General features: G+C 38.3%; 4 protein-coding genes across 8 annotated transcripts in view; all 4 read right to left on the reverse strand.

Annotated features, from left to right (window-relative positions):
* Positions 1–2,167, reverse strand: part of LOC107745806 (casein kinase I) — a 68,490-nt gene extending 66,323 nt beyond the window's left edge. The window contains exon 1 of one of the 3 annotated variants that reach the window (XM_016559808.1): positions 2,097–2,167. The gene's annotated coding sequence lies outside the window, so the exon portion shown is untranslated. Of the gene's footprint in view, positions 1–1,978 lie in introns of all 3 variants that reach the window. The other 2 variants (XM_016559807.1, XM_016559809.1) reach the window with 2 other exon arrangements.
* Positions 2,168–3,480: 1,313 nt separating this feature from the next.
* Positions 3,481–17,679, reverse strand: LOC107745807 (diencephalon/mesencephalon homeobox protein 1-like). Of its 3 annotated transcripts, XM_016559810.1 has the most exons (5): positions 17,666–17,679; positions 5,396–5,449; positions 5,117–5,296; positions 4,180–4,355; positions 3,481–4,055 (listed from the first exon to the last, which is right to left on the reverse strand). In XM_016559810.1, the coding sequence occupies exons 3-5, from the start codon at positions 5,286–5,288 to the stop codon at positions 3,603–3,605; spliced, it is 801 nt and encodes a 266-aa protein (XP_016415296.1). In that variant the 5' UTR covers positions 5,289–5,296; positions 5,396–5,449; positions 17,666–17,679; the 3' UTR covers positions 3,481–3,602. The 3 variants fall into 3 exon arrangements, with proteins under 3 accessions (XP_016415296.1, XP_016415299.1, XP_016415297.1); XM_016559813.1 differs by lacking the exons at positions 5,396–5,449; positions 17,666–17,679 and adding an exon at positions 12,227–12,335; XM_016559811.1 differs by lacking the exon at positions 17,666–17,679 and having other exon boundaries at positions 5,396–5,561.
* On the reverse strand, positions 13,033–24,357 carry LOC107745805 (RNA exonuclease 1 homolog). The gene is made up of 16 exons (XM_016559806.1): positions 24,053–24,357; positions 21,993–23,695; positions 21,706–21,813; positions 19,127–19,343; positions 18,891–19,039; positions 18,673–18,810; positions 18,210–18,330; positions 17,487–17,612; positions 16,954–17,091; positions 16,575–16,688; positions 16,400–16,473; positions 15,648–15,758; positions 15,367–15,482; positions 15,145–15,283; positions 14,786–14,906; positions 13,033–14,223 (listed from the first exon to the last, which is right to left on the reverse strand). Exons 1-16 carry the CDS (start codon positions 24,237–24,239, stop codon positions 14,135–14,137), a joined length of 3,651 nt encoding a protein of 1,216 aa, XP_016415292.1. The 5' UTR covers positions 24,240–24,357; the 3' UTR covers positions 13,033–14,134.
* Positions 24,358–26,724: 2,367 nt separating this feature from the next.
* Positions 26,725–27,305, reverse strand: part of LOC107745831 (MAP kinase-interacting serine/threonine-protein kinase 2-like) — a 14,582-nt gene continuing 14,001 nt past the window's right edge. The window contains exon 12 of the mRNA XM_016559836.1: positions 26,725–26,805. Coding sequence (XP_016415322.1) covers positions 26,725–26,805 — 81 coding nt within the window. The remainder of the gene's footprint in view (positions 26,806–27,305) is intronic.

Raw genomic sequence — 27,305 nt, forward strand, 5'->3', positions numbered from 1 at the left:
CAAATGCATTAGATTATTAATGCACGGCTCATTTTTCTAGTCCGAGGAAATTATAATACGTTAGCCTGTGCAAAACGAATTATGAAAAATGGTGCCCTGTCATTCAGCAAAATAAATGCATCACCAATCATGTCGGCTTAGCTTTTATAACAGTTACGGGGGTGCTGGACAGCCCTTTAGGAAAGAATTCCTATGCATCAATTCTCAATATAAAAATCAATCATTACAGGAAACAATTCATCCTAATTGCATACTGTAGAAGCTACACTAAGGTGAATAATAAACATTGGATTACATAAGGCATTTAACAAGCACCATAATGATCTTCATCTATGGCCTGAAAATGGGAATAACCTCAAGCGACAGTTTCGTCAGGATTGGCAGTCTGTCTTGTATTCCGATGCCTGTTGGTCACAACTCCACACGGTACCATAAAAATGCTGATTATATGCTCATACAACGGCAAAATGGAAAACCATGCCACAAGGCAACAGCCAAAAAGGGATCAGATGTAATTACAACATCTGTCGACAAAAACTACTGTACTGATTATGGGGTATGTTTCCATCTACTACTTAGATCAGAAACATCTTATCAGTGCTTGAATGATGTTTAACTAAGATACACATTGCAGATACTGACTGACTCTGGCTTCAGTTTCATATTTAGAGAACAGATTACAGATTAAGGGATGAATCTCAAAGATAACACAGGAACATCATCATAAAAAACACCTGATGCAAAAATTAATCAGACAAAGCCAAAATGATGACCATAATACCATATAATCTGGAATTAAAACTGCCTGACTAATAGTGGATGCCAAGTTAGTGCTCACAGCTGTTTTGAGTCACTCTGCCTAAAAGATGAGGAGATAAGCCAGCTAACAACCCATTTACAACTTATTTCAAAGCAGAAACTAGGTTTCAACTTAGACAGCACTTTGTGTTTTAGCTTTCAAACAGGAAATATGCACGTGTTAGAGGCTGTGTAAAAACCAAGACATCTACTTCTACTTTCTCAGATGGGCAAAAGAGAGAAGCTGGTGCCATAAAACTGCTTCTGTGTTGATCTATAAGGCCTTGTGTGGTGTTGATTTGGGCATGAGAGACAAAGAGCGAGAAAGAGAGCTGCCTGGTCATTTATTTCCTTAAGCACAGTGTGACTTTCCATACTAATTTGTTTAGCCTTGTTTAATTGTGAGATACAGTTTAACACCTCTTGTTTGCTGTCTGACACCCTTCTAGTCTGATAACTGACTAGAATTGGGCACAACTCTATTTTGAAATGTAAATCATAGTTTATAACATCTGTCCAAAATTAAGCCACATTAAACCTCACCTACTCGTGAGCTTAATACCTTAATGTTTTTAAATTACATAGATGATTTAATTGCCGATAACACGCTTGACATAAGAGCTTTCTAAATCAGTTGTACATGTCTAAAATGTCAAACAAAATACATTTATATCAATCCTGTCACTGAAAGGGTGTCTCATCCGTCCATAAATGTTTTATTTCATAATGAAGTGTCAATCCTAGAAAGCTTCCTATTCTGGCCTAGCAAAAAATACACACTTCAACACGTCTTTAACAGTAAATATGTCTTTGAAGGCATTCATTCTATTTTTTTGAGCCGTCTTCTTGGCTAGTGGCTTAAAAACGTCCTTAAATTAGTGGCTGTCTAGCTGAACCGTCAAATATGAACTAAATACACGTCCAAATGTATTTTGTTTTACAACTAAAGCAAAATATATTCCCTCTCCTATCTGAAAAAGGAAGGAAATTTCGACAAACCAGCTAAACAACTCCAAGCCTTGTTAGAGAAACATGACAATAATCCTACACAAATAAACTAGCTTAGCAACCCACCGGCTAGGCTAACATCACATTAGCCGTTTAGCAGGGAACCTTTCAGTCTTTCGATTAAAACGAGCAGGGGAATGTTTTTCCTTAGGAAACATAAAAAATTTTTTACCTGCGTTTGAGTTCCCTATGTAGTACGCCGCGACATGGTCCTTTATTTAAGCTCTTAAAAGTGATTTAATTTCCCACTAAAGACCAGCCCGGCTTCGCTGTTGTCTCTTTAAGCCTACCGTTTCGGTGAGCGAAGCTCCGGCGTCACCCGACACTCCCATTGCTGTGGATACGTTCTCAAAAGTGCGTAGATAGATTGGTGAATATGCGGCTGTGCTATCGCGCGCAAACGAAGCTCCCTACCGTCCCCACCTGGAGAACAACTCAAATGTTTTGCCTGGATCAACAGTTGGGGGGTCCTTTACTGGAAATACTGGAGTCATCTTTTGAGAAAGAATTTACCAGGACTCGTTTAATTTGAACAAGGATATGTAAATGTTTATGGTGATACCTTGAAAAGTTAATGGGAAAGCTGGAGATTGACAAGGCTGTGACAGAAGAGATTAGGTTTCTGCCTTGAATCCATTGTCAAAAATACAAATTACTGAGAAGACAATTATATTTTAAGAAATTTTATATCTCACTTTTTTTTTTTTTAGCTGGATAACAGATAGATTTTTTTATATGTTACAGAGAGAAAATGCATATCTTTTCCCCATTAAGGACCATTTTGTAATTTGTAAATTTTCAATTTGAAAAATATGTTTATTATAAAACCATTATAAATTCTCATTCGTGTCCTCTTAATAGCACACTGGCTGTGTCATTGTATAATGTAGTTCATTAAACTCTTACAAATATAGACAATGAAGTTGCTTAGTGTTTGTACAGTAAATGTTTTTGTATTTTTAGTAAGTGTCTGTACCACTGTCTGTATCTAATATCACCTGTCTGTATTTAATATCATAGAAATTAATATTTAGTTATGGGAATATTTTTAAGGTGTTTACATGAGCCAAAATATTGATTAATACAGGCATATGTCAGCAGTCTTTTTCTGACTTACAGAAATCAGACAGTTGGCTTAAGCTAGTTATGACAAACTGATTTACATGATGCTTTGATAATCAAAATATGACCATAAAATGTAAACACCTTCAGTGATGGGTAACTGTGGCTTTCATTCATATAAAAATGAACGAATCATGGGCTTACATTTATTGTAGCTATAAATGAGAATGTACAAATAAGCTTTTGCTACTTAAATGTTAATGCTGCTGAGAACTCTCCACATTTGACTAAATTATTTACTGCAGTGACATAAATTATAAAGACCAAATGTGCAATCCCAGAATTAGGTTACACAGAAGTCATGATGCAAGTTCACACAGTTATATACTGATTCAGATGTTTTTTCATGTTTATTTGTATTCAGAATGATCATATGTTCATAAAAATCTACAAAGTGCTCAAATATGTATGTGCAACACAACAGTTTTCTCAACAATGCTCTAAGCTATGCAAAACGGAGCATGACAAGTTCACAAAATAAGCCAGTTTGTACAAATGCAATCAAAACCACTTAATGAACGTTACAGAAAAAGATCAAAATCCAAACCCTTCTGTTATTCTGAGAGTAAAAGTTACAATGTTGTGGTGGGGGGAAGGGCACAGGAACACCTGCTCCCTCTTCACATGCTAATGAGGACAACTGGCTCAGTGGGGTTTATTGGTTGCTGGTATGGTTACATGTCCAAGTGGTGGTCAACCATGGATTTAGATTGACAGGCAGACTGAAGCATGAGATTGTTGCATTTCCCCAATGGCACGAGATTGACGGCTGTGCTGTGCTGCTGTTGTATTATAGGCAAATATGTAGGAGAGAAAGGCAGACCTGCAGACAGCAGCCCAAGTGCATGAGGCATTGGTTGTTGGTAGTGTTCTCCAGTAATAAATGGAAGAACAGCAGAGGAGTGTAGTCTGGGGTGGGAATGAAGGTGAATAGAGTCCGATGAGGAAGGAATGGTGTTGTTTTCCCTAATAGAGGATTGAGATTTTGAATTGGAGCCTTTCTTCTGGTTCTTCACCAATTCTTTCCGTTGTTTAGTAGCAGGACGATGCATTTGGCTTTCTTCTTTGGAAAGGGGTGCAAAGCGTTGACCTTTTCTATATTTGGCACGTCTGTTTTTGAACCACACCTGAAAAAACACGTTTTGTTCATTTAAGATGTTTTCGGTATAGCACTTTCTATATTGTAAATGTATTCTAATATTTAGAAGTGTTTTGCTTGTTGGACACTGCAGATGGTCCAATGGCTCTCACCTGGATACGGGCCTCCGGGAGGTTGATGCAGACTGCTAGTCTCTCTCTCATGCCCACATCTGGATACTGGGTTTGCTGAAAGGCCTTTTCGAGCGCTTGTAACTGGGACACACTAAAGGCGGTGCGACTGCGACGCTGCTTTTGCTGGTTCCCGTAGCGTGCCTCAAGGATGAGTTCTAAATGAAGGAGATATTTATTACTTGCTTAATTCATTTCATGATACCAGGGTTATTATAGTCAACTAAAATTGGAAAGTGAAATTAAAACTATTAAAAACATTTTCGTTACTTGAAATAAAATAATCATCATCTGAAAAAAATTTAAATATTCAAAAACTTTTATTTCAGCTAGTTGACAAGATCATATTTTTAATTTGAATTCCATTTAACTTGATGTACTTAACTAAAACTGAAATAAAAATGAATAAAAATAACTATATAGACATATTTAAAAGCTACTAACAATGGAAAAAAATACAAACACGACAAAATGACCTAAACTTTGAATAAAATGAAAATGAAAATGGAAAATATAAAAATAAAAACTGATTCAAAATATTAATAAACCTAAAATAATATCTCAGTGACACTAAGGTAACACTGCACATGATACATTATGCATGTAACACAAGCTAAATAGGGCTCAAAAGTGTCCACATAAAAAAATCATGGAAACAATTGTAAAAAATGTAAAACAAATAAGCATTATGATTTAACTTTTTTAGGTGCACTATTTTTTGGTCAACTTTTGTACATTACTTTATTATTAAGCAAATAAATGTAAATTAAAACATAAATAGTAAAAAATAAATAAATAAAGCAGGCAGGTTTTATTATTATGTTTTTTCCCTTAATGTTAAAACTTTTACAAATGCTGCATTTATCCTGGAGCCTACTTAATTCATATTTTGAGCCTCAAAAATTAAGCGGCCTCTCACCTGCCAGGCGCTCCGCCACAGTGAAAGTCTGCATAGACGCCGGACTGGCCGCTGTGTGAAGCTGATACTGCTGCGCCATCTGCTGGTGAGCCTCGTGAATTAACGAGTTGACGCGTTGCAATTGAAAAGGCCCCTGGCCGTTTCTTGGTCCACAGAAATATACAGAATTCATTCTGCTGACTGAGAGGATAAAATACGTGAGTACGATTTAAAATAAAATGATAAATTCAATGTTTCATTAAACACGTTCAATAAATAAACAACATAATGAACACTTACTTCCGACCTCCAGTGAACTGTGGAATGATGATCAGTTACAAAAAAACATTTACCCTTTTTTTTTACTCATATGATACTAAAATCCCAAGGAAACATTTTCACAGAAGCTGCTAAAATCCCCAAAAATATTACAATAAGGTTTCTTTAGGCAAGGCAGACCTGTAATGCTCCACGTTCACATTGGTTTAGGTCCTCTCCAGCTCAGTTTCCACTATTTAAGAGGCATTAACTTCAGCTTCCTTCAACCATTAGCCAATAGAAAGAAAGGTATTAGCCTGGATTAAGTGGGATGAGGGAGAGAAAGGGGGGTTTGGGGCTCAAGTTTTTGAAACTATTGAACTTGGGAGATTTAGGCAAAGCATCTCCCTTCAATGAGCGAGCATTGTGCTTCCTCCTTTAAAACAATTAAAACAATGTGGTCGGCTAATCTCTGGGGTCGGGCAGATTAAAATAACAGCCTTTGATTGTCCGTTGTTCTCTTCCTTCTTTCTCCACCATTCTCCAGCTTTTGTTAGTATTAACTCCAAGGGGGGCTTGGCTGGTTTGTTTTGCTAACTGGACCCATATTTTGCCCAGAAAATGTCAATTAGAGAATGCATTCTGGAAGTGGCCTATTAGGGTAATTTCTTAGGGCTAATGTACCATAAATCTTTCCTTCTGATCAAATCCTCTCTCTCTCTCTCAAAAAAAGAGGATTTAAGCTATTAGCATTTGAAAATAAATAAAATACTCAATAAAATGAAAGACACATGGTATAAATAAAGCAATTTGCAGCCGGTGGTGTCAAAATTAGTTGTAATTATGCAATGAGACAGTTATGAAGTAAACTGAATGTCACTCCTTGTCATTATCCCATCATCCATCTCTCAACACTCACAAGCACCAGTTTAGCTCCAGCTGAAACCTCAGTCACCTCAGATCAGATCATCCTCAGTAAAACTGCAGCCGAGCGGCTGGGAGCGGCTCAAGAGGTTCAGAGATGTAAATTCTGCAAAATCCTGACACTGTGCAGCTCAGGGCCAGGAAGGCGATGCGTGTGGAGAGCTAGATTATGTTTCCCACGAGTATCAGGGCAGTTGCACACTTCTCGGTGCATATTTATACATTTAGGTGTTGTGATATTAACCGGTGTTGTGATATTAACCGTCTGAATGCACATTACCCCTTACATGTATGTGTTGTTTATAAAAGTACATGAAACCAATTCAAATCCATCCACCCACAGGGAAAACGGCATGATACCAGCTAAACTTTACTGCAGAGCCCTCAAGGTAAGACATTCAAACCAAACTTTAAAGTCTAAATTCAAATGCACCTGCAGACGGGAGTGGAGGTAAGATTCTGGTGCCTGCCACTCAGCATGTGACAGTATTCAGAGGGGAACAACTTTTCAAGTGTTTCAAGTATCATTCTTTATCAGGAAACTAAATCATCATTTCACACAACCACCCAGAGTGCCTGCCGGTGTGTGTGTGTGTGTGTGTGTGTGTGTGTGTGTGTGTGTGTGTCCCAGAGGGTAACACAAGAACCAAAACAGCAGGCAGGCACAGAAGCTGGGCTACACTGGCATGAGACTGACACACAAACACAAGCTTCACCTCACATTTGGCTCACTTTCCTGCTGGAAAGATTTGTTTGTTTGTATTCAGACAGTCGTGGAATTCCGGTCTTTATTAGAAAAGCAGATTTGCACAAGATCTCTTTATATCTTTACACACGTCTTTCACTATGTAGATTATAATGGGAATGTTAATTAAATGCAAGTGCAGCTATATGCTACTTGATGAACACTTTGATTATTCCTTTAGTTTTAGTTTTGTCTGTTTAATAGGTTTCACAGTAAAAATGCATTAAGATTTTTTTTTAAAGAAATTAATACTTTTATTCAGCAAGGACATTAAATTGATAAAGACACATGTAATGTTACATTTCGATTTCAAATAAATGCTGTTTTTTCAGTTGCTGTTACGATTTCCACAAAAATATGAATATTAATAAAAATATTAATTTAAGCAGCACAAATAGTAATATATACTGTATTCATACTTCACATGACTGTTTTTTTAACCATTTTCTGATCAAATAAAACAAGCCTTGGTGGGCATAAGAGACATTAATATTGAATATTATAGACATGAATATGAATATATAGACATGAATATTTAAGAAATATATTTGATATATTTCTGTATATTTACATATTTATATTGTGTTTGTCTTACAAACAAGTGAAATCGGTCTCCTGTAATTATTTAAAAGCTAATAAAAAAAATTATATAGTCAATCTATAAAACATCTACATATAGCTAACAGTGTCAAACAACTATTGCTGAATTTAATGTTCAGCAATTTATTTTTATTACAGTAGAAATGTGGGAACTTTTGTATTTTTGTACTTTTGAACTCTCACTCAAGTATGTTCTGAGCCAGACACTTTGAATTTTAATACGGGAAAGTTTTGATACTGTTCCAGTACTTAAACTTACATATATCTTTATTTAACCTGGATATATACAACTATAAATATATCCCAGAACTATTTACACCTCTATCAGTCTCCAAACGATTCCAATTTGTGCATCAGTCCAAAAAAAAAAAAAAAAACATTAAAAAGTTTGCAGATGGGAGCCAAAAAGTGTTTTAAAATAAATATTTGTTGGTGGAATAAAGCCAGTTGTAAAATGTTTTTAAAGCTTGGAGATTTTATGCTTTACATCACTGTAAGTCTTTTTGCCTTCCTTTTTCAGCTGTCAAGTGGCAACAGCTCATCTAGACCAACACTTTCCTCATTTCTGATATTTTCACACCTGACTGACCTTTCAAACCATCATGGAATTGTGCTGAACTTTTTCTCCCTGTGTTCAAGGCTCTGCTTTTTTCTCCCTTTGCGATGTTCTTGCCTGTCAAGCTGTATTAGTGTCCGCTCAAAATAAGTCATTTAGAAGAACCTTAGCTGAGCAGCCTCTGAACCCCATTAAAAGCTTGGAGCTCAGAGCCCAGAAGCCTTTGTCTCTTCAGCCTGCGGGATTAGTGGAGATTTGCTGCTAAGAAAAAAAGTAGTTATTTCATGGCACTTTCATGATGAAACCTGGCCAAAGCTGTGTTGGCTGGGAGGATTAGAGCCACACAAAGACGCTGGTTGTGTGTGACCCCCTCCCCGAAAACCACCGGCCCAGTGCAGAGCCCCCTCCTAACCCCAAACACACACCATCCCCACCTCATAACTCCGGTTCAGTCCGTAATGAGAGCTCCGTTTTCATCTCCAGCCCACTAAAATTGTGTTTCGGCTTTACCCCGACCCACTCGGAGACCACAAAGTGGTGGATGCATCTGGAATTTTCTCATTCAGATGTTTATTTACATAGGTGTAATTGGATGCAAACCCATTCATTTGTCTTAGTGCCAAGCTATAGTCAAGCTTTGGAGGTTTATGCCCTGTCTGTAGAGTTTAAGGGGTTTAGAGGATGTATGCTAGTGGATCCACTTACAAAGACACAGATTAGCAGCATTAAAAACACAGGCCAAACTAGTAAACTCATTTCAGAGTTTCAAAACCATAAAATAGCTTCAGATTTTGCTTTATTTTTTGCTTTAGGTCAAAAATAAAGAACTGGTATAGTATTTAGGAACACCTAGTACACAAAGTTTGGGCCTTTCATATTTAACTCTTTTCTTCTTGAGTCCCACTTTAAATTTTTAATCTTTTGAAAAGAGTTAGCAGTTTATTTAAAGGGTTATGGCCACATCGCAATGCTAAAGGTGAAACAATGCAGTGTTAGGAGCTGTTCACACAGAATGTGTTTTTACATTCCACTGCGCTGATTTTCCATTGTTTTTCTATATAAACATGCGCTAGATGGATGTGTTTGACCATTTCATGCATGACGTGGAACGCAGTGGAAATATTAAATTAAGATCAACTTTTAAAAAGCCTGTTTTTTTCTGGTCCATGCTTTTGTTTTTTCCAAAAAAGGGGAATACCGTTCTAGAAACTTAGCGCTTAAGTTAAAATAAATTCAACTTCTAAAAAGCGTGTTTCTAGGCCCTATATTTTTTCCCCATGAAAAAATGCAAGGTCACAAGTTGCGTTTTTTTTTTTAAAGTTACTTATTTTAACTTACTTTTATATCAGTCTGTCATGCGCAAGATGCTGCAAAAGACAAACACATCAAACATGTCCGTCTAGTGCATGTTTACATATTAGAAAAACAAACGTATTAGTTAAATCCGTGCAGTCACAGTGGAACGCAAAAACGCATTCTCTGCAAACGGCCCTTTTAGGACATAAGGGGCAGTTGCTCAGCAAAACTGAACAGTGCTTGTCTCATTAAATATTCATGAGATTTGCACAGAAACTTTCGCGAACTGTGTTTAGCGTCATACAGAAGTGATGGAAAACATGTTCATTTAAATGAAGATGACATCATTTTATTATTACAGTTATGATCCAAACGCTTGCTCAAGACCCACTGGATGGCGCATACTATATGATGCAAGACAAGTCGTTATATATAGATCACTTGCTGTGTTCGTCCAATCAAAAATATGCTCATAAAACCGCAAACCTGGGATTTACGAATGTACCGTGTGATATTCCAATAATATAACTCCAGTAACAACTCCAAAAACATAACCCAGGATAAAGATTTTAGTGTGAAATGTAGAAAAAAATATAGCTCAGGAACCTAAGAAATCTTGTTTGTACAATAATTTTATTGAGTGTTTGGAGTGCTAGTAGAATTCGGTTCCGAGTATGAGGAAACTTTTGCTCTTTTAGAATGGCTTTTATGAGCAGAATTGGAACTTTTATCTCAATGGAGGTTCTAAAGCTGCAGCTAACTGAAAGAGTTTTAATATGATTTGGACTGGTTTAAAACTACAGGGGGGCTCTAGAGAAGGACAGAGGGGGTTCATTTAGCCTTTTGAGAGGTTTTGTTTACAGGTCCTGTTTAACAGATGTTGGGAGTGAGGAGCAGAATGCTCTGCCTTTCTTTAATTACTTATCAATAGTGGAAATTTGTATTGACAAGCGCCTGTCAGGAGGAGAGCTTTGTAGTTGTCAGTTATCTGAGAGAGAGCCGCTTAACCAAGAGGCCCCTTGAACACTCGCCGGATCGATCCTAGCACGGCACAATTGGCTCTCCGGGCAGCTCTGTGTGGACAGGAGTGTGTGAGGGGGGCCTTAGGAGAAGTGCTGTGGGACTAAAGACTTCTTCATAGGGGGAAATCGATGTGGCGAGCTTGGCCTCTGACCCTGCGCACTGAGGGTCCAGAAGCGTGAGGTCAGCAGCACAGTTTAAGCTCCAGTAAGAGGCACCCAGAGATATTCTCAAAAGAGCCTCTGAACGCTCAAACAAAAGCTATCAAACTCCAAGAAAAAACTAAACGCACTGCAGGAGTAAAACGTGCACCAGATGTTTACCCAGATAATGGACTGATCCCAACTGTAGTTAACTCATGAACACCTGTTGAAATTCCATTAAAAAAAAATGTATGAAGGAGTTTTAAATAAGGTCCAATCTATGCCCTCTTGAAATATAGCAACGTTTTTGCAGTTTTTAAAATGTCAAAGTAGTGTTGGATACATAACACTAAAATGTGTTTTTTTTGGTGATGAAGACCCAGTTATTAGGAAAACAGGAGCAAAAAAGGTTGTTTCCAAAAAAAAAAAAATTTGCTCTAACACTTCATTATAAGATTATCTGTCTGTCTGTCTGTCTGTCTGTCTGTCTATCTTTCATTTACAAGTTAAAATTAGAAAATTTAAAACCAAATAATTGCAAAGCAATGCAACCAACATGCTGAGGAAGTTTTCATGGCCAAATTCAAATAAGTTTGTTATCTCAAATAAGTCCAGTAAGATCTCCTCTTTAAGATGTCTCAGAGAAATATTTCTAACAATTAAAACAAATCTCTAAGAACAACAAATAGAAAATAATCTAGAATAAAATAACTATCCCAAACCACTTAACACACAACAAACACCCATGTTGATTGCAAATTCAAAAATAAAAACAATATAGTCGATAGTGAATGATTCAGTGATCTTTCAGCACAGACTGAACTGCATAAATAATTACAAAGCTAAATATCTATGTTTTACAGATATTGACCCAAAGATGACAAAAAAACAAACTAACTACCATGTTCTGAAATAAAATGTTAAGTTACTCAATTCATCTAGAATAGAAATCTCATATACAAAACAGAGCTGTGGATGTTACGCACGCAGTGATAATAATTTGCACTAGCAAGACCCTACAAGCATCAGACACTCAAGTGAACACTTTTTTTATCTCTGTGGACCCAAACCTAAACAAAACCTTTTATACCAGACCATGGCACGAGTCTGGCTTATCTTAAGCCTAACAGATCATTATTGGAAATAACTTGAGGATCAATCACCTAATTAGGTGACAAGATTGTACAATGGGCTAATGACATATGATATGCAGTCAGCATATACCATTCTCTGGTGTTGGAGGTGTTGACCAGTTTACTTGGTGCTTAGTGTTGCTCACAAAACACATAATATAAACCTCATCATATAAAAATATGAATGTCAGTGCATCAGATTACTAAGCATCAAACCAAATGGCAAAACACTACCATTTGGCCATGAGCAGCACTCCTCTCTCTCGTGACCACCAGCAGTCAAAGGTGATCAGAAGAGCGAGCGACTGATCGAACTTGATAATGAACAAGACTTTAAGCTGTTTCACTGCACATGCTCAAATCTTTAAATCACTCAATAAACCCAGTGAGAGCCGCCCCCCTTCCCGGCCACCCGGACATTGTGCGAGATATTGATCCTGCCGCAGTTTTTAATACCTGGGTCCGGGACTTTGACATGAGATGGCTGGGGCCCAGGGTAAACACATGGGCCTGGGGTGAGCGGGATACAATAGACCTCCCCTCTATGCCTCCACAGACTCTTTGTGTCATTTTGTTGTCCGAGAAAACAGCTGCTGAAGAAAGAGTTCTTAGTCAGGCAACTGCTAGAAAAGGTCTCATATATAGACATACAAAATAACTGGAGGATGATGGTGAAGTGGAACATACAGGTTAGGATAAAAGATCAGAGAATATTCTCAAAGAAAGACTTGACATCCGTGTGTTTAGAATTTAGTTGGACATGTTCACCTGTCCATTTGCTGCTGAAATACACATGGTAACACACATACATATAATATATATATATATATATACATATTATATGTATGTGTGTGTGTGTTCAAAAGTTTGGGGTCAGTAAGATATGTTTATGTATTTATTTATATATTTGTGCAAGAAAGGTCTCTTATGTTTTCAGCTGCCATTACTCCAGTCTTTAGTCCTTCGAAAATCATTCTAATATGCTGATTTGCTGCTCAAGACATTTTTTTATGATTATCAACATGAATAGAAAGTTCAAAAGCATTTATTAACAGAATTTTTGAAACAGAAATAGAACTTGATATATAAAAGTCTTCAGTTGTGTTCAATTTGAAGCATCCTTTCTAAATAAAAGAAATAATTTCTTTAAGAAATCTTGTACTGACACCAAACATTTATACAGTAGTGTATATGTATACTTTTTAAAATATGCAATATTTTATATATAATAAAAATAAATATATATGAATACTAAGGTGGGTATACAATTTTTGTATAAAAATTTGTGAGTTGTGTTTTATTTATAGCTTTTTAGAAAAACTAAACACCTACAAAAACAGTTTAAATACAACTTATTTACAGCTCGTGGCATTAATGTCATTTAATAACATTACAAATCACTGTACAGCCATCTTGATCTTTTGTTTTGACAAATATCGAAAGTTATGTGTTTTATAGCAGTAATGTGTTTAAAGTGGCAGGCCTACATGAATGATGTGACATTTAGTATGCCAGTTTACAATATACTGCATTTAATAGCTTAAACTTAATACAAATTGAAGTAAATTAAAAAGTAAATCAAAGTAAACAGTTTTTTTTTCCATATTGTCCTGCCAGCTCATGATTTGTGTGAACAAATCACCAACAAATTTGAATGTGTAAACAAATGGTACTAATTGGAGTACAGATAATAATACTGAGTCTGGTTTACAAGGCATTGGGTCATGAAAATGTCAGAATGATCTAGTTTTACTCATTCGGAGCTAGACAAGACAGCATCTTTGATTATGTGGATTGCTATACATTATTACTAGAGGAAGTGACATCAAATCTGTGCTGAAAAACATGATTTCAAGTAACTTAAGAGTGCAACACATAGACCTTCCAAGAGCCACATCACCTAAAGTGAACATTAAAACACCCTCACAATTGATGATCTGGGGGACTAGGGTCTTTGAAAACATAAACATACAGCTGAAAAAAAAATAGAGAATACTTTAACTCAACAAAATGTCAATTACCCTCACCTCAATCTATGTCCACTTGTGAAAATATTGGCCAAAACTAGGTCAGTTTTAGCATGGTGGGAATTAAGCTTGCTTGTTTGATAGGGCACTAGAGCTCTGGTTGCTAGGAGCCATGGTGGTCTAGGCTTTGCAATCTATCACATTATCCCTCCTGTCAGTCCATCTCTTTCTTTCCCCCTCATTCAAACTGCAGCATTTACTCTGACGCAGTTTATCCGACCCAAGTGACGCACTGCCCATTATGAAGAGCTTCAGTGACTCTTCCTCTATGACACTCTGTTCATCGATAATAATTCCAGGTCATAACATAGTGTGAGAGAACTGGCAGGGTCAGGGGTCATCTCTTCCCCTTGGCATCCTCTTTGATCTTCCAGATCATGAGTTCCATGCAGGCCCGGGCATCTTCACTGGAGTCATGCCCTCCAACTGTAAAGAGACAGGAAACGAGACATGAAACACAAAGACAGTCCAGAGCATGTTATTTAGAGCCTCTATGTGTCACATGCTATTATGTGGGTTTGATAATACACTATTATTATAATAATTATTATAAAACATTCCTTCAACAGCTAGGTAAGAAGGTGAAGCTCATATCAAGGCTAGATTTAACCACAAAGAATTTTTTTTTTTGGATATATCTTAAGACTGGTTTTGTGGTCCAGGGTCACATATTTTATTTAAATTGTGAAGTATTTATATATAATAGTAGCATGGTAGTATTTGTTGTACTGAATTTAATTTATTCTCATTTAATAAAAAAAAAAAAATTGTGTCCAGGCACAGTAAATACCAATGACAGCACATTCAGTTATTGATGACAATAATATCACAATGTGAAACTTAATCTTAATGTTCCTTAAAAGTAAGATTAATTTTCTTTATGCAAAATAGAATTTGTAATTTTTTTTAAGGAGTGAAATACATCCTGTACATTTTGCTGGGATTCATGCAGATGATGCAAATTAGTGCAGATTAATAGTATCCTCACCGTTGTCTTGAATAATGCGTTTGAGGTAGTCGGCCATAAGGTTGCGCAGGGCACGTTTGTAGGGCAAACCCAGGCGGTGAGGAAACACAATAGCAGTGTCCACAACCAAGCTGTGAATAAGCTTGTAATCACAGAACAGGTTACATTAATAAATATTGATTAAAAGACAAAAAGCTAGTATGCTACTTTACTGCATTTACTTCTGCAAGCTTAGAATATTTAGGTATTTTATTAAGCTGCTGTTTGAACCGGCCTTTGTATCACAAGCACACGTGAAATTCCTAAAAATACTATCTAGGCAGGCAACACACTATGTTTTGGATTATTATAAAGACAGTACAAATAGTGTTTGTGTGAACCTTGAGCGCAAACAGGTCACTCTCAAGACTGTGTCCAATTAGAATGGACTCTGCACTGAACATGCTCAGCAGCACCGCCTGCACGTCTCTCAGGGTGATGGTGGTGTTCTCCAGATCATCCTGTGTCACACCTGAAAACCTGGACGTATGAGAAATGGGTGTAATTGAAACTAGAACAACTGAAAGGCAAATGAATGGCAAATCTCTTAACACAAATCCTACCGTGTGTTATAATCCACCACTTTGCTGCCAGGCTTGATAAATGTGTCATAAATAACCTTGAGGTCAGAGTTAATGACGGTCACTCTGGTCAGCTCCAAACCTTGTTTTGTGTAGCACTATAAATCAAGTATTGAGATGAAAAGAATTTAATTGAGCTGCTTGTAGTATATTTAATATCATCTTTATAGAAACAATATAGACTTTAGTCCGCATCCTGTTTTCTTCATGAGGCTTTTTACATCCACCTAGTGTGGGAGTATTTGAATAACTGTTATTCTCACCATCTCACAGTCCAAGGCGTAGACACCTCCATTTCCATCTACTGGCAATGGTTTGCTAAAAGTCTTCACAAAACCATCCAAGGACTCTTTACGCCCATCTTGTACATGTTGCTGAAGGAAAAGGGAACAGTAAAAGCAGGTATTCTAATCCTTCAGAGACACATTACTGAACATGCTTTTTAGTAGGCTATAATACTTACTCTAAACACCTTATTAAAAGCTTTACCTCCTTTAACCAGCGGATTCAACTAGCAAAAGACTTCTGAACCTAAAAGACACCACCTTAAGGCAGTGTGTACGAACTGTTTTCTCTTCTGTACCCTCACAGAAATACGCCTGTCATCAGCAAAAACATAAATACATATGTAAAATGAAGTCTATTTATTTTGGAATTTATTTATCGCCATATCAAAGGATATTTATGGCATGAAAATAATTTATAAATAATAAATAAAAGAAATAAAAACTACACATTATTAACACAATTACACAATATTTTATTAGATGAGTGTGAGAGGGGTAGTTTTATTATTGCAGATTTGCAATGATTTCGGCATTTCAGCGTTTGCAGTTTTGAGAAATATAAAATCTGTGTTTTTATGCAACTACATTTACTTGATATTATCTATAATACATAATCCATTATATGTTAACATAGCAAATCTGAAATCTTATTTTAGGTTCAGATTTAGGAGAATGTCTTATTTTAGATTTAGGAAATCCAATTTTTGCAGATCCACAATGATACCTACTTTAGACACTTCACATCCAGGAGAACCAACTGCACCAGAGCAGCAGTTGTAAAGTGTCTCCCAACCTCCTGGAACTATGTAAGACACAAAACATGTCAGCTGAACATGTCACTGAAATGACATGTACTGTCGCAGTTGTACTGTCTCATCCTGTCTCACACGTACACATACCAACCTCTGTTTCTGCGTAATCTTCCCCAGTGGTGACTGCACTCCTCCTTACGCACACAGCTGCCGTTAGCATTTATCTTGTACTCGGCGCCACATCGACAACAGATTTTGAAAAAAGCTGAGGAAGCGATACAGGACACTTAATCAAAATCAAAAGTACAAAAGTTATGGTAAGGGAAGATATTTTCAAATGTAATACAATAGCATCTATCACAAATGTTTCAAGTAATGTAACTTATGTTCAAAGAGTACATGAAAAACAAACTGTATTGGTGATAAAAGTTTGAGCGTAGTGCCACCTAGTGGTATGGCTCTTTGTTATAAGGTTGATGTGAAGAAGCAGCATCAAGAAATTGGTCTAAGACCATAAAAATAAAACTTACGGTCATTGTTTTTCTTCTCTGGGAGGTTATGGACGACAGCATGCCCCGACACCTCGGGGTGAGGTCTGGGGTAGCCATGCTCCTGCAGCTGTTCTTCAGTCATTGCATACTTTTTCAGTTTTTTGTAGAGAATGGCTCCTGAAAACCAGGATGATACAAAAACACCTGGTGAGCCTTTGGAAATACCCCAATAATATCATGCAGACTGTACAATGCTATAAAAATAATCTAGACATGGGTGAGTGAGATCAGAACAGAAAGTGGTTAGAGTGTGGTCATTAAAAATAGTTTCCATCCATTGAAATAAAGCTGAAATAAAATATAAATATTAGCTGAAAAACGTAAAAAACCTAAACGAAAATTTGAAATGTTGCTTTGGAAACTAACCGAAATAAAATAACTTCAAGTACTCAAATTATAACTAAACATGAAACAAAAATAAAGATAACTAGAAATGAAATGTAATGAAATTGTTAATAAATAATATAATATATAAATAATACTAGAATAACACTGAAGTGGTAGTGAGGTACCTTTAAGGTCAACATCCTGCTGTTTGCCAGAGCGGTTGATTGTGTAGCTGGTTGTGGCAGCAAGCCGTCCACCAAGTACTCCTTCATGGGACTGACACTTTGTATTCACTGATACAGCCGGGCTCTCTGAGAAATAAACAGCACCAATCATGTTGATAAAATAAATCCATAAAAAATACCAGATATATTATTTACAGTTAAACAACAGAAATTAATTACATTACACAAAAGAAATGTAATTTATTTTTTAAGTATTTTATATTTATTTTTTAAAGTGCTAACAACAAACAGCACTTAAGCATTATGAACTACACAAATCTGCTTATTCTGCATTATTATTAAGCCACTAATAAAATGTTAAATCTTATTATTTTATTTACATCAATAACATTTGTTAGTTTTATATTTTTCAAAATCCTAAAGCTTTGCTTATTTCCGGGTATAAATGAGATTTTGAATTTCAGATTTTCTATATGGTATATGGACTTTTGGATCCCACTGTATGCTCTCTTTCATTATCGACATCAGTGTAAAACACAGAATATAAAAGTTGGTGGCAGATTAATGACAAATCTACTGTTATTCCTTTGAGAAAGGCTCTTTAGTGTAGGTTTAGTGTACCCTCAGTCACTTTACATGAACATCTGCTAATTAACAAATAAATATAAAGAAGAAATGACAGTATAACAGGAGTATTAATCTGCTTGTGTGTGTTAGACGCACTGATGGAAGGGGACGTAGGTGTGCTTTTGCTGCGAAGTTTCTTCAGTGTGTTCACAGCTACATTCAGGTAGATGTTCTTACTGCTGCTCCTGTCATACACCACCTTCTCTTCTTCCAGAGCCTGAGAGCGAAGAAGACACCCACAATATACACAACAATATATAAGGGACTTGAGATTAAAAGGGTTGCTCACCCGAAAATGAAAAAAGAATGTTGGCAACCATGCTGGTTGCTGGTAGCCATTGACTTCCATAGTATGAAAAAAATACTGTGGAATCCAAAGACTCCAGTTAACTGTATGGTCACCAACATTCTTCAAAATATCTTCTCTTGTGTTCAACAAAAGAAAGAAACTCATACACGTTCCGAACAGCATGAGGGTGAGAAAATGATGACAGAATTTTCATTTTTGGATAAACTATCCCTTTAACTAAAATGGAATTATGGAGGTTTGATGACATACCATCTGAAAAGCTTCCTGTTCAGAGGAACAAAACTTCAGGCACTCATCAATGAAGATGTTTAGGTAACGCTGGCGGACATTAGTGGGCACCTTGGCCCCAAATTCTGCAGGAATGACAGGACGCTTCATGGCAGAACTCTGTGATGGGCAAAAAAGAGAGAAAGTTAATTGAGGACATGCAAATAGACCGTAATAGGTCTGTTACAGGGTGACGTCACCTTCATGGTGGGGGTGTGAGCCACTCTTTTCTGCATTGTAGTGGATGTGGTCTTTGACAGGATGCCCACCGATGTATGAGCTTTGAGTGAAAGCTGATCTGCCGCCACTCTGGTGGGTGACAACAACCGACTGCTGGCATCAGCTAGTCCTACAAAAAAAATAACACTCAAAGATAAATGTGTTTTTAACTCCTAATACTTAATCCTGCTGGAACTGAATGTAGGACCCCTCATACCAGGCTTTAAGGAGGGCAAGGAGGCATTTGGCCGGTGCGCAACCCGTCGTTTCTCTCCAGAGAGCCCCTGTTTTGGGTTGGTTGATGCAGATGCAGCTTTTACTGCAGCAGCCAGCTGTGCCGCCTGCTGCTGGGCTTTCTGCATGCGTTGGTAACAGATCTCCTGTGCTGTCATCCTCCGCTGCGGCATCGGCACAGCGTTCAGCGACGTCTCTGACTGAATGAAGAGAATTATTAAAGCAATTATTAAACAGATGTTCTACTGCAATTTCTGAACACAAGTACGGATTCTATACTAATAGTATAGTATATGTTATGAACCTTATTTAGGTGAACTTGCATTTTTCCTCCTGACTTTTTATTCTAATTGGAATCTTGATGATTTTAGGCACTTTAAAAAGAAGTGTTGTAAAAGTAGTGACACTTCCTTGTCTGCATTTTTCAGTACAACAGCTCAGGTATTTTCAAAACAGAGAAGCTCAATCCAGTAATGACCTACTTTTTCAGTAACAGCCATTTTTTTCCACATCATATTAATACTGGTAATTCACATTATGGTCTTTTAATGTTTGTTGGTAGTATTTTGTGTAAAATGATTTAGAAAATGATTTTCTAATGCTCTTTAAGTTTTTGTGCCAGATAAATAATAACAATAATATGTAATAATATGTAAAATAAATACAATATCATGTAATAAATATAGGAAAACTACATATATAGATATATACATATAAATATAGGAAAACATACTATATAGAAAAGGAAAACTACAATATAAAATATATAAGTTAGTAAGATTTTTTAAAATGTTTTTGAAAGTCTCTTATGCTTACCAAGGCTGCATTTATTTGCTCAAAAATACAAAAAGTAATAATGTGATAAAAAGTAATATTGGGAAATATTAATACGATTTTTTTTTTTTTACTTTTTTTTTTGTTGCAAAATATTTTAAAATGTAATTTATTTAAAATGTTAAAATGTAATTGTGACGAGTGGGGGCGGGGCCGAGAGCCGTGGGAACGGAGCGAGGCCGGTGGAGTAATTGATAATGAGCGACACCTGCACCACTCACCGGTCTCGAGTCTCACGGAGGAGCTCCGGAAGGATAAAGGAGGAGTGACGACAGTGTCGGACGAGAGAGGACCAGGCCTGGAGTTTATTTTGTGTTTTGTGTGCGGCAGTCGTCCGCGAGGGGCTGCCGCTTTACTTTCGTTTTGTGTTTGTGTATTTTATTAAATTGTTTAAATGTTTGCCGGTTCCCGCCTCCTCCTTCCCGAACTACGAACTGTGTTACATTGGTGCCGAAACCCGGGAGGAAGGAGGGACACGCTGCCAGAGATCCCTCGCCGCTGTGGTGAATCCGCGGTGCCATCGAGCATGGCGGAGCAGTCTGCCGCCATGGAGGCTCGAGGCGGTGGGCTGGAGTGAGTTGCCGGGGGGGCGGACGGACGAACTCGCTGCCGGCTACCTGGGATGTGGAGGGACGGGCTGCCGTCCGTAAGGGAGCGGAGGAGTCACCGCCGTTTGCCTGAGGCCGGAGCCTGCTGCCATCCGCCATGATTGGGGAGGAGCAGGGAACGGGTGACTCGCTGCCGGCTGCCCTCAATAGGAGGAGCCATCGCCGTCTGCCAGGAGGCGGAGGAGCGGTGGGCCGTCCACCAACGATGTCCAGTACCATCGCATGGCACCGCGAGTGAGAGCCTCTCAGCCGGTTGAGGACCAAGCGGCAGTGTGTCCGGGAACCAGACCGATAAATTTTTTTTCTTTTCCTCTCTCCCCTCTCTCGTATCTGTCTCTCCTCATCCTTCCGTCTCCTTTTCTCTCGCCTCGTCTGTCTGTCCTTACCCCCAGGTACGCCGCGGCCGCCGTGATCGGCTCCCCCAGAGGGGGGAGGAGGAGAGTAGAGCGCAGTCTCGGGAGTACCCCCCCCGGCCTGCGAGGGGCGATGGGGGTATGTGACGAGTGGGGGCGGGGCCGAGAGCAGTGGGAACGGAGCGAGGCCGGTGGAGTAATTGATAATGAGCGACACCTGCACCACTCACCGGTCTCGAGTCTCACGGAGGAGCTCCGGAAGGATAAAGGAGGAGTGACGACAGTGTCGGACGAGAGAGGACCAGGCCTGGAGTTTATTTTGTGTTTTGTGTGCGGCAGTCGTCCGCGAGGGGCTGCCGCTTTACTTTCGTTTTGTGTTTGTTTATTTTATTAAAGTTTTAAATGTTCGCCGGTTCCCGCCTCCTTCTTCCCGAACTACGTTACAGTAATTTATTTTAAAAATCATTCTAATTTGGTGCTTAAGAAACTTTTCCTATTACAATTAATGTTAAAAGGTTGTGCTCCTTAACATTATACATGTCTTTACTGTCTCTGTGACCAATTTAATGAGCCCTTGCTGAATAAAAGTATTAATTTCTTTTGACACCAAACTTTTGAACAGTATCTCAGTGGATAAATTGCTACAGATTCTGTCTTGACGTGCTTATGGTCTAACTGTTGCACCCCAAATACAGCTAATATGCAAATATGAAGTGCAGGGAACCAATAACATAGAGACATGTCAGAACAAGCATTCCAACACTAACCTTTCCTTGAGATTTAAAATGTGACACCCTCTTCTTCTGGCCAGGAAAGAGAGTAGTTAAAGTGCTTTCTGTTTCTTCCTCCTCCCCCTCCTCCAGTTCCGTTGAAGGCTAAAAACACACATGAAAGTGAAACTGAAATTTCAGTTGCAACAGAAAGCCCGGAAAATCCACCAACAGAAAAAAAATTGCATAGCATCCTCAAAACCCCATAAAGGCATTTTAGAGCAACCAAAACGACTGAAGTGATTATCAAATCTAGAGAAATAAATAAAAACTCTGTGTGGTACCTGCTTAGCTTGTCTCCCTTTGTCTTCCATCTTCACCTCTTTGGATTCGTTAAATATCCGCAGACACTCCTCCATCGGGTCCGAGTCATACTCCATCTCATCCTGCAGACAGGAGTAGTCCACTGCTTCACCACCATCATCATCATCATCCACTTCAGAATTATCTTCCGATGATGATGTATCTTCAGAAGTTTTCCTTTTATTATTCATGATGCTTCCCCGTTTAAAAGCAGAGGCCGACTTCCTCACTATCCTCTCGTCTTCCTCATCATCCTCTTCAGCACTCTCAGCACCAAACAAGTCCATGTGGCTCAGATTCCTCTGTTTGGTCTCACTTGCCTCTTTGTGATCAAGGACTAAGATCTTTTTTTTGCTTTTATCTTTAGTGCTGTTGCTGCTGCTCCCATGGCTGCTTTTCTTTTTGCCCTTCTCCTTTGTGCTGCTCTCAAGTTTTCCGTTCATCTGGTCTTTGAATTTGGACGGCACCTTATCGGTTTTCACAGGCTTGTCCATTTTGGGCTTCTTGATGTTGCCACTCCCTCTATCTTTTTCCTTGTGGCTATGTTCACTCTTTATCTTAACTATCTTCTTGTTCTTTTCATCAGTACTTTTTGACTCAGATCCGTCTTTCCACACCTTTTCCTTGGACTTACTGATTCTGTCCTCATTCTTACTTTGGTTCTTGTCTTTTTTACTTGAATTCTTCGAAGTCTTGTCGGCACTTGAACTTTTCCGCCTTTCTTTTTGACTTTTCTTACTGGATTCCTTCTCCGCTTTTTTCAGTTTATCAGATTTTATATTTTTCGACTGACTCACAGGCGTCTTTTTGTCTATCTTTTTGTTTGTCCTGTCCACATCATCCGATCCGCTCTGTGAGAAAACCTCATCAGTTTTAGACACCCGATTTACTTGCTGTCCCATCGCACCTGACTCTCGTTCCTTTTTCAAGCTGATGTTGATCCCCTTGCGCTGCATTCGACTAATGGATGTTGGACGATACTCTGTCCCAGAACTTTCCTCATCGGATTCAGAGAAACTTGCAGTGTACTTCGGGACATCTGCTTTAGGAGACAATGACCTTGGTTTCTTTGCCGTTGGAACATATTCCTCATCTTCCCCTTGTTTTTCAGGGTAAACCCTCTTTCTCCCCTCTCCCTCTGAACACAAGGTCTTTTGTTCTTTAACAGCCAGCTTAGCCGAATAGTTCGAGAGAGGGTCATACTCCATGTCCGTGGTTGGTTTGGAATTATCCAGAGTGTATTTACACTTTACACGGGACGGTGGCGGAGGTAACACCTTTTTAATGCTTGTTTTGGAGACAGCAGTGGGCACATATTCCAGTGCATTGGTACTGCTGTTGTCTGAGTCTAAAGTGTATTTGCTGGAGCGAGAGGATGGGGTGTATTCACTCGCTTGGCCCATTTGATAGCTCCCAGGATCGTAGCCCTGATGGGATGATGCAGTGGGTTTCGGTCTCTTAACAGAGTTTGTGGTCGGCTCATATTCCTGATCGCCGATTTGAGAAAGCTTCTTCTTGTCCCTTTCCATCTCATTGCGAACAACCTCAATGGCCCGATTGACCAACTCCAGCTCCACAGTACCCAGGTCCACATCCTGTCCCGCCAACAGGCTCGACGGTGGCTCCACATTATAATGTTCACCTGGTCTTACAACCTCTGGACTGAATGGATCATATCCTTGATCTGTAAATAAGTCACAAAAATCAACCACAGAATCAAAACAATAATAATGCATCCTATATGTACACACACATGCAGTTAATTGCAGAAATTTCATAAAACAAAAACAAACATTTCCCAGTTACTACTTATTCTTGAGGCATCAAAGGTTTTTCTGACAACAGTAAAAGCTATAGAAACGGTTTATTTTTAATACATAAACTGGACTGTCTGACATATGACAGCACTATTCTGGGGTTGTTTTAGTGTCTTTGTTCCGCAGCAGAAAGCTTTTGTGCATTTAAATGTACATGTACATGAACCCGAAGTATGTACTTGAACAAAAGGAAAACATGACACCATAAAAACATTTTAATTCACCGTTTGGACTCGCAGAAAGCGCTTTAGTCTTTTTGATGTCGTATATCCCAGAGGAGGCTCGTCTTTGTTTGCTGTGTCTGAAGTGACAGTAGGGTCTGCTGCACCCATCTGCACAGGCTTTTCCACTATTATTCTCAGAATAAAACGGACAGTCAATCCCACGGAAAAAACCCGTAGATCTCAACATCGCGGTTCATAACCAGTGTCACTTTGTATGCCTTTTAACTGGTATGTTTTTGCCACTGCATGCGTGGTTATTTGCATATCCGTATGTTGCCACTTTCTTACGGACAACAACAGACTTCCTAAGACGCCATATTTTATGAGCGACAGACGAGCCCAAGGCCCCCAGCGCACGTCGCGCTCTCTACGTAATATAGTTGACCGAATCATCCGCCTGTAAGAACTAGCGTGCTATCTGCGCCACGCTTGTGCAATCGAGCAGCTGCTTTATTTTAAAGGGGTCATATGATGCTTTTTTAAAGATCATTATTTTGTGTATTTGGTGTAATAGAATATGTTGACATGCTTTAATGTTCAAAAAACCCATTATTTTTCAAATACTGTACATTATTGTAGGTCCTCTATGCCCCGCCTCTCTCAAACGCTTCGTTTTCTACAAAGCCCCCTCCTTCTATCTGCGCCACGCTTGTGCAATCGAGCAGCTGCTTTCCTTTAAAGTAGTTTATCTTAAAACATGTTAATACGTTGCTTTAGGCTTTATCTTCAAGCCGTTGGCATCTCTCTCTCTTTTTTTTTTTAATGAATTAGAGTTTCTTTGTGATTTAAGCTGAAGGTTTATAACCGTGGCGGAGTATCAATGCGACTTTATAGGTCAAGCGAGTGTAAAGGAGTGCACACATTGAGAAATGTTCATAACAACTGACACGATACATAGCATGCTTTATTTTAGAAATCGAAAATGGCATTCAATTAAATTTATTCATCCCCGGTGGAGCTTCTTCTGGCTGCAGCAAGCTTGGCGAGGAAAGAGAGAAAAGGTGTATTTTGAAAGCAAAGTAATAGATCCCCTAGACTGGATAATGGTAAGTACTCCGAATGATAACTGCATGGTCCAGAAGCCTTACAAATGGCCGACTGTAAGTTTACAACTCGATTGACAAATACTCAACTTTGTCATTCTTCAACGAAATGTTCTTCTGTATGCTTTTGAGTATACAAAATTCACAGAACTTCTACATACTTTTGAGACGTTAAACTAGTTGACAAGTTGGCCTCCCAACATGACCAGCCATTTAAAAGCAACCAGACAAAGCCAGGGGACCATCCAAGGCCAATAAACCATCTTAGCCTGGTCAAAGTAGTTTTTTTTTATTTTTTATGTAGGGTAATAAGGGAGGGGGGGTAACAGTTTACAAATTACAGTTGTTACCAAGTTAAGTGAAACACTCACCTTATACATACAAATACACATGTGCAAGTGAGCCCAGTAACAAAAGCAATTTGTCCAGTGTGAACATAAACCACAAACACCCCTCATTCAGACACTAGCAAATACAGAAGTGAAACTCTAAACCTACTTACAATGCTTTTGATATGACTTTTATAAAGGTGCATGTAGGGTAATAAGGGAGGGGGGGTAACAGTTTACAAATTACAGTTGTTAGCAAGTTAAGTGAAACACTCACCTTATACATACAAATACACATGTGCAAGTGAGCCCAGTAACAAAAGCAATTTGTCCAGTGTGAACATAAACCACAAACACCCCTCATTCAGACACTAGCAAATACAGAAGTGAAACTCTAAACCTACTTACAATGCTTTTGATATGACTTTTATAAAGGTGCGCACACCTGAATGCAATCTCAACTTTTAATTAGCAGGACATCTTAGCCTATTAGAAACAGGGTGTAATTTCAATTCAGTTGAAATCCTGATTTATCATTGGCAAATTACACAAATTTGAAAACACATCTTAAGTAACAGGTTAGTTACCACTAAACAGTCTCCAGTATCCAATGAAAGAGCATTGGTCATCAGCGAAAGAAAGTGCTCACTGCTCATCTAACACTAGAGGGAGGCATACCATAGCAAGAAGTATGAAGAGGTATGAACCTGTTATCAAAGTGGCAAACATGAGAGCCTGAATTTTAGTTATTTTTATAATAATTCCACATCAATCATTTAACCTAAAATCTTGATATAGAAAATTATTTTATTTCAGTTATTTTTCAAATATCCATTCTAGTACTTTTATAAATATGCTATAAGTTCTGCTAATATCAATAATGTTAATATATACAAGCAAAATTATAATGGCCCTCAATTTATGCACGCTCACACTTGTGAATCTGAGGACTCACAGCAGTGTGATCCAAACAGTTTGTTGACTCCCTCCCTCCGCATGATCATGTCCAGCCCACACTTTCCAGTGGGCTGCTATGCTGCTTAGATCTTCATAGCAGCCGTGTGCTGGCTAACTTTTACAGTGTTTGCACTAGACTCTGTAATGTAGTCGGCCCTGGAAAGTTCAAGTGAAAAATCAGCACTTCTCTAGTGCAGCTCTAGCCTGTTGACGTAGTAAGGTGATGCGCCATGTGACTCATGCTCAGGTGACAGCTACATGTGTGATTATGTCAACAGGATCAGTCACTTTGAGAACCTGTTCTAAGTGATTGATCTTTATTAGAAGTGTCATGTTTGCAGTATCAGCATGTGATATGAGGCTCGTGATTCTGTGTGAACACAGGCAGAGGTTGAGATTGATAAAGTTCAACTTTACAGAAACACTGAAGACAAAACAAGAACACTGTTCAAAGCATTTTATTGCGTTTTTGTTGGTTTGTTTTGTACAAAACGATACAAAATTCTGTCACAACAGTCATAAATTTAGCTTTGTGTGAACTGCAGTCAGCCACATTGTACAGTAAAGTGCTTTTTAAATCAATACCTGTTGCCCTAAATGTGACCCCATTTCAGATTTCCCCCCAATTATTATTTTGGACAAAGTTTGGAATTTGGAAATGGACAAACAGTGCTCTTAATAAGTGTTGCTGACAACACCCCCAAAACAATAGCCTTCGGACTAGAGGGTCATCTTAGAGAGATATATATATATAAAAAAACAATTGTGCACCTGAATACTATTATCCCAATAATCTTTGAGTTGGGGAAAATAAAACAAAGAAACTTCATATTATGATAATTTACACTTGTTTGTAATGGCTAATATTGGGCTGTGTAAAACAGGAACATTGAATGAGAACTTTCTACATCCCCCCCCCCCCCC

Source organism: Sinocyclocheilus rhinocerous, unplaced genomic scaffold, assembly GCF_001515625.1.
Source record: "Sinocyclocheilus rhinocerous isolate Xijiao unplaced genomic scaffold, SAMN03320098_v1.1 scaffold558, whole genome shotgun sequence".
NCBI classification, from domain to species: Eukaryota; Metazoa; Chordata; class Actinopteri; order Cypriniformes; family Cyprinidae; genus Sinocyclocheilus; species Sinocyclocheilus rhinocerous.

Coding starts and splice junctions, on each gene's coding strand:
- LOC107745807 (XM_016559810.1), bottom strand. CDS start 5,288: ATGAATTCTGTATATTTCTGTGGACCAAGAAACGGCCAGGGGCCTTTT. Junction 4,356..5,116: donor TGTGGCGGAGCGCCTGGCAG/GTGAGAGGCCGC, acceptor TCCTTCATTTAG/AACTCATCCTTGAGGCACGC. Junction 4,056..4,179: donor TCCCGGAGGCCCGTATCCAG/GTGAGAGCCATT, acceptor GTGTTTTTTCAG/GTGTGGTTCAAAAACAGACG.
- LOC107745805 (XM_016559806.1), bottom strand. CDS start 24,239: ATGTTGAGATCTACGGGTTTTTTCCGTGGGATTGACTGTCCGTTTTAT. Junction 21,814..21,992: donor AAGGGAGACAAGCTAAGCAG/GTACCACACAGA, acceptor GTGTGTTTTTAG/CCTTCAACGGAACTGGAGGA. Junction 18,331..18,672: donor AACAGGAAGCTTTTCAGATG/GTATGTCATCAA, acceptor CTTCGCTCTCAG/GCTCTGGAAGAAGAGAAGGT.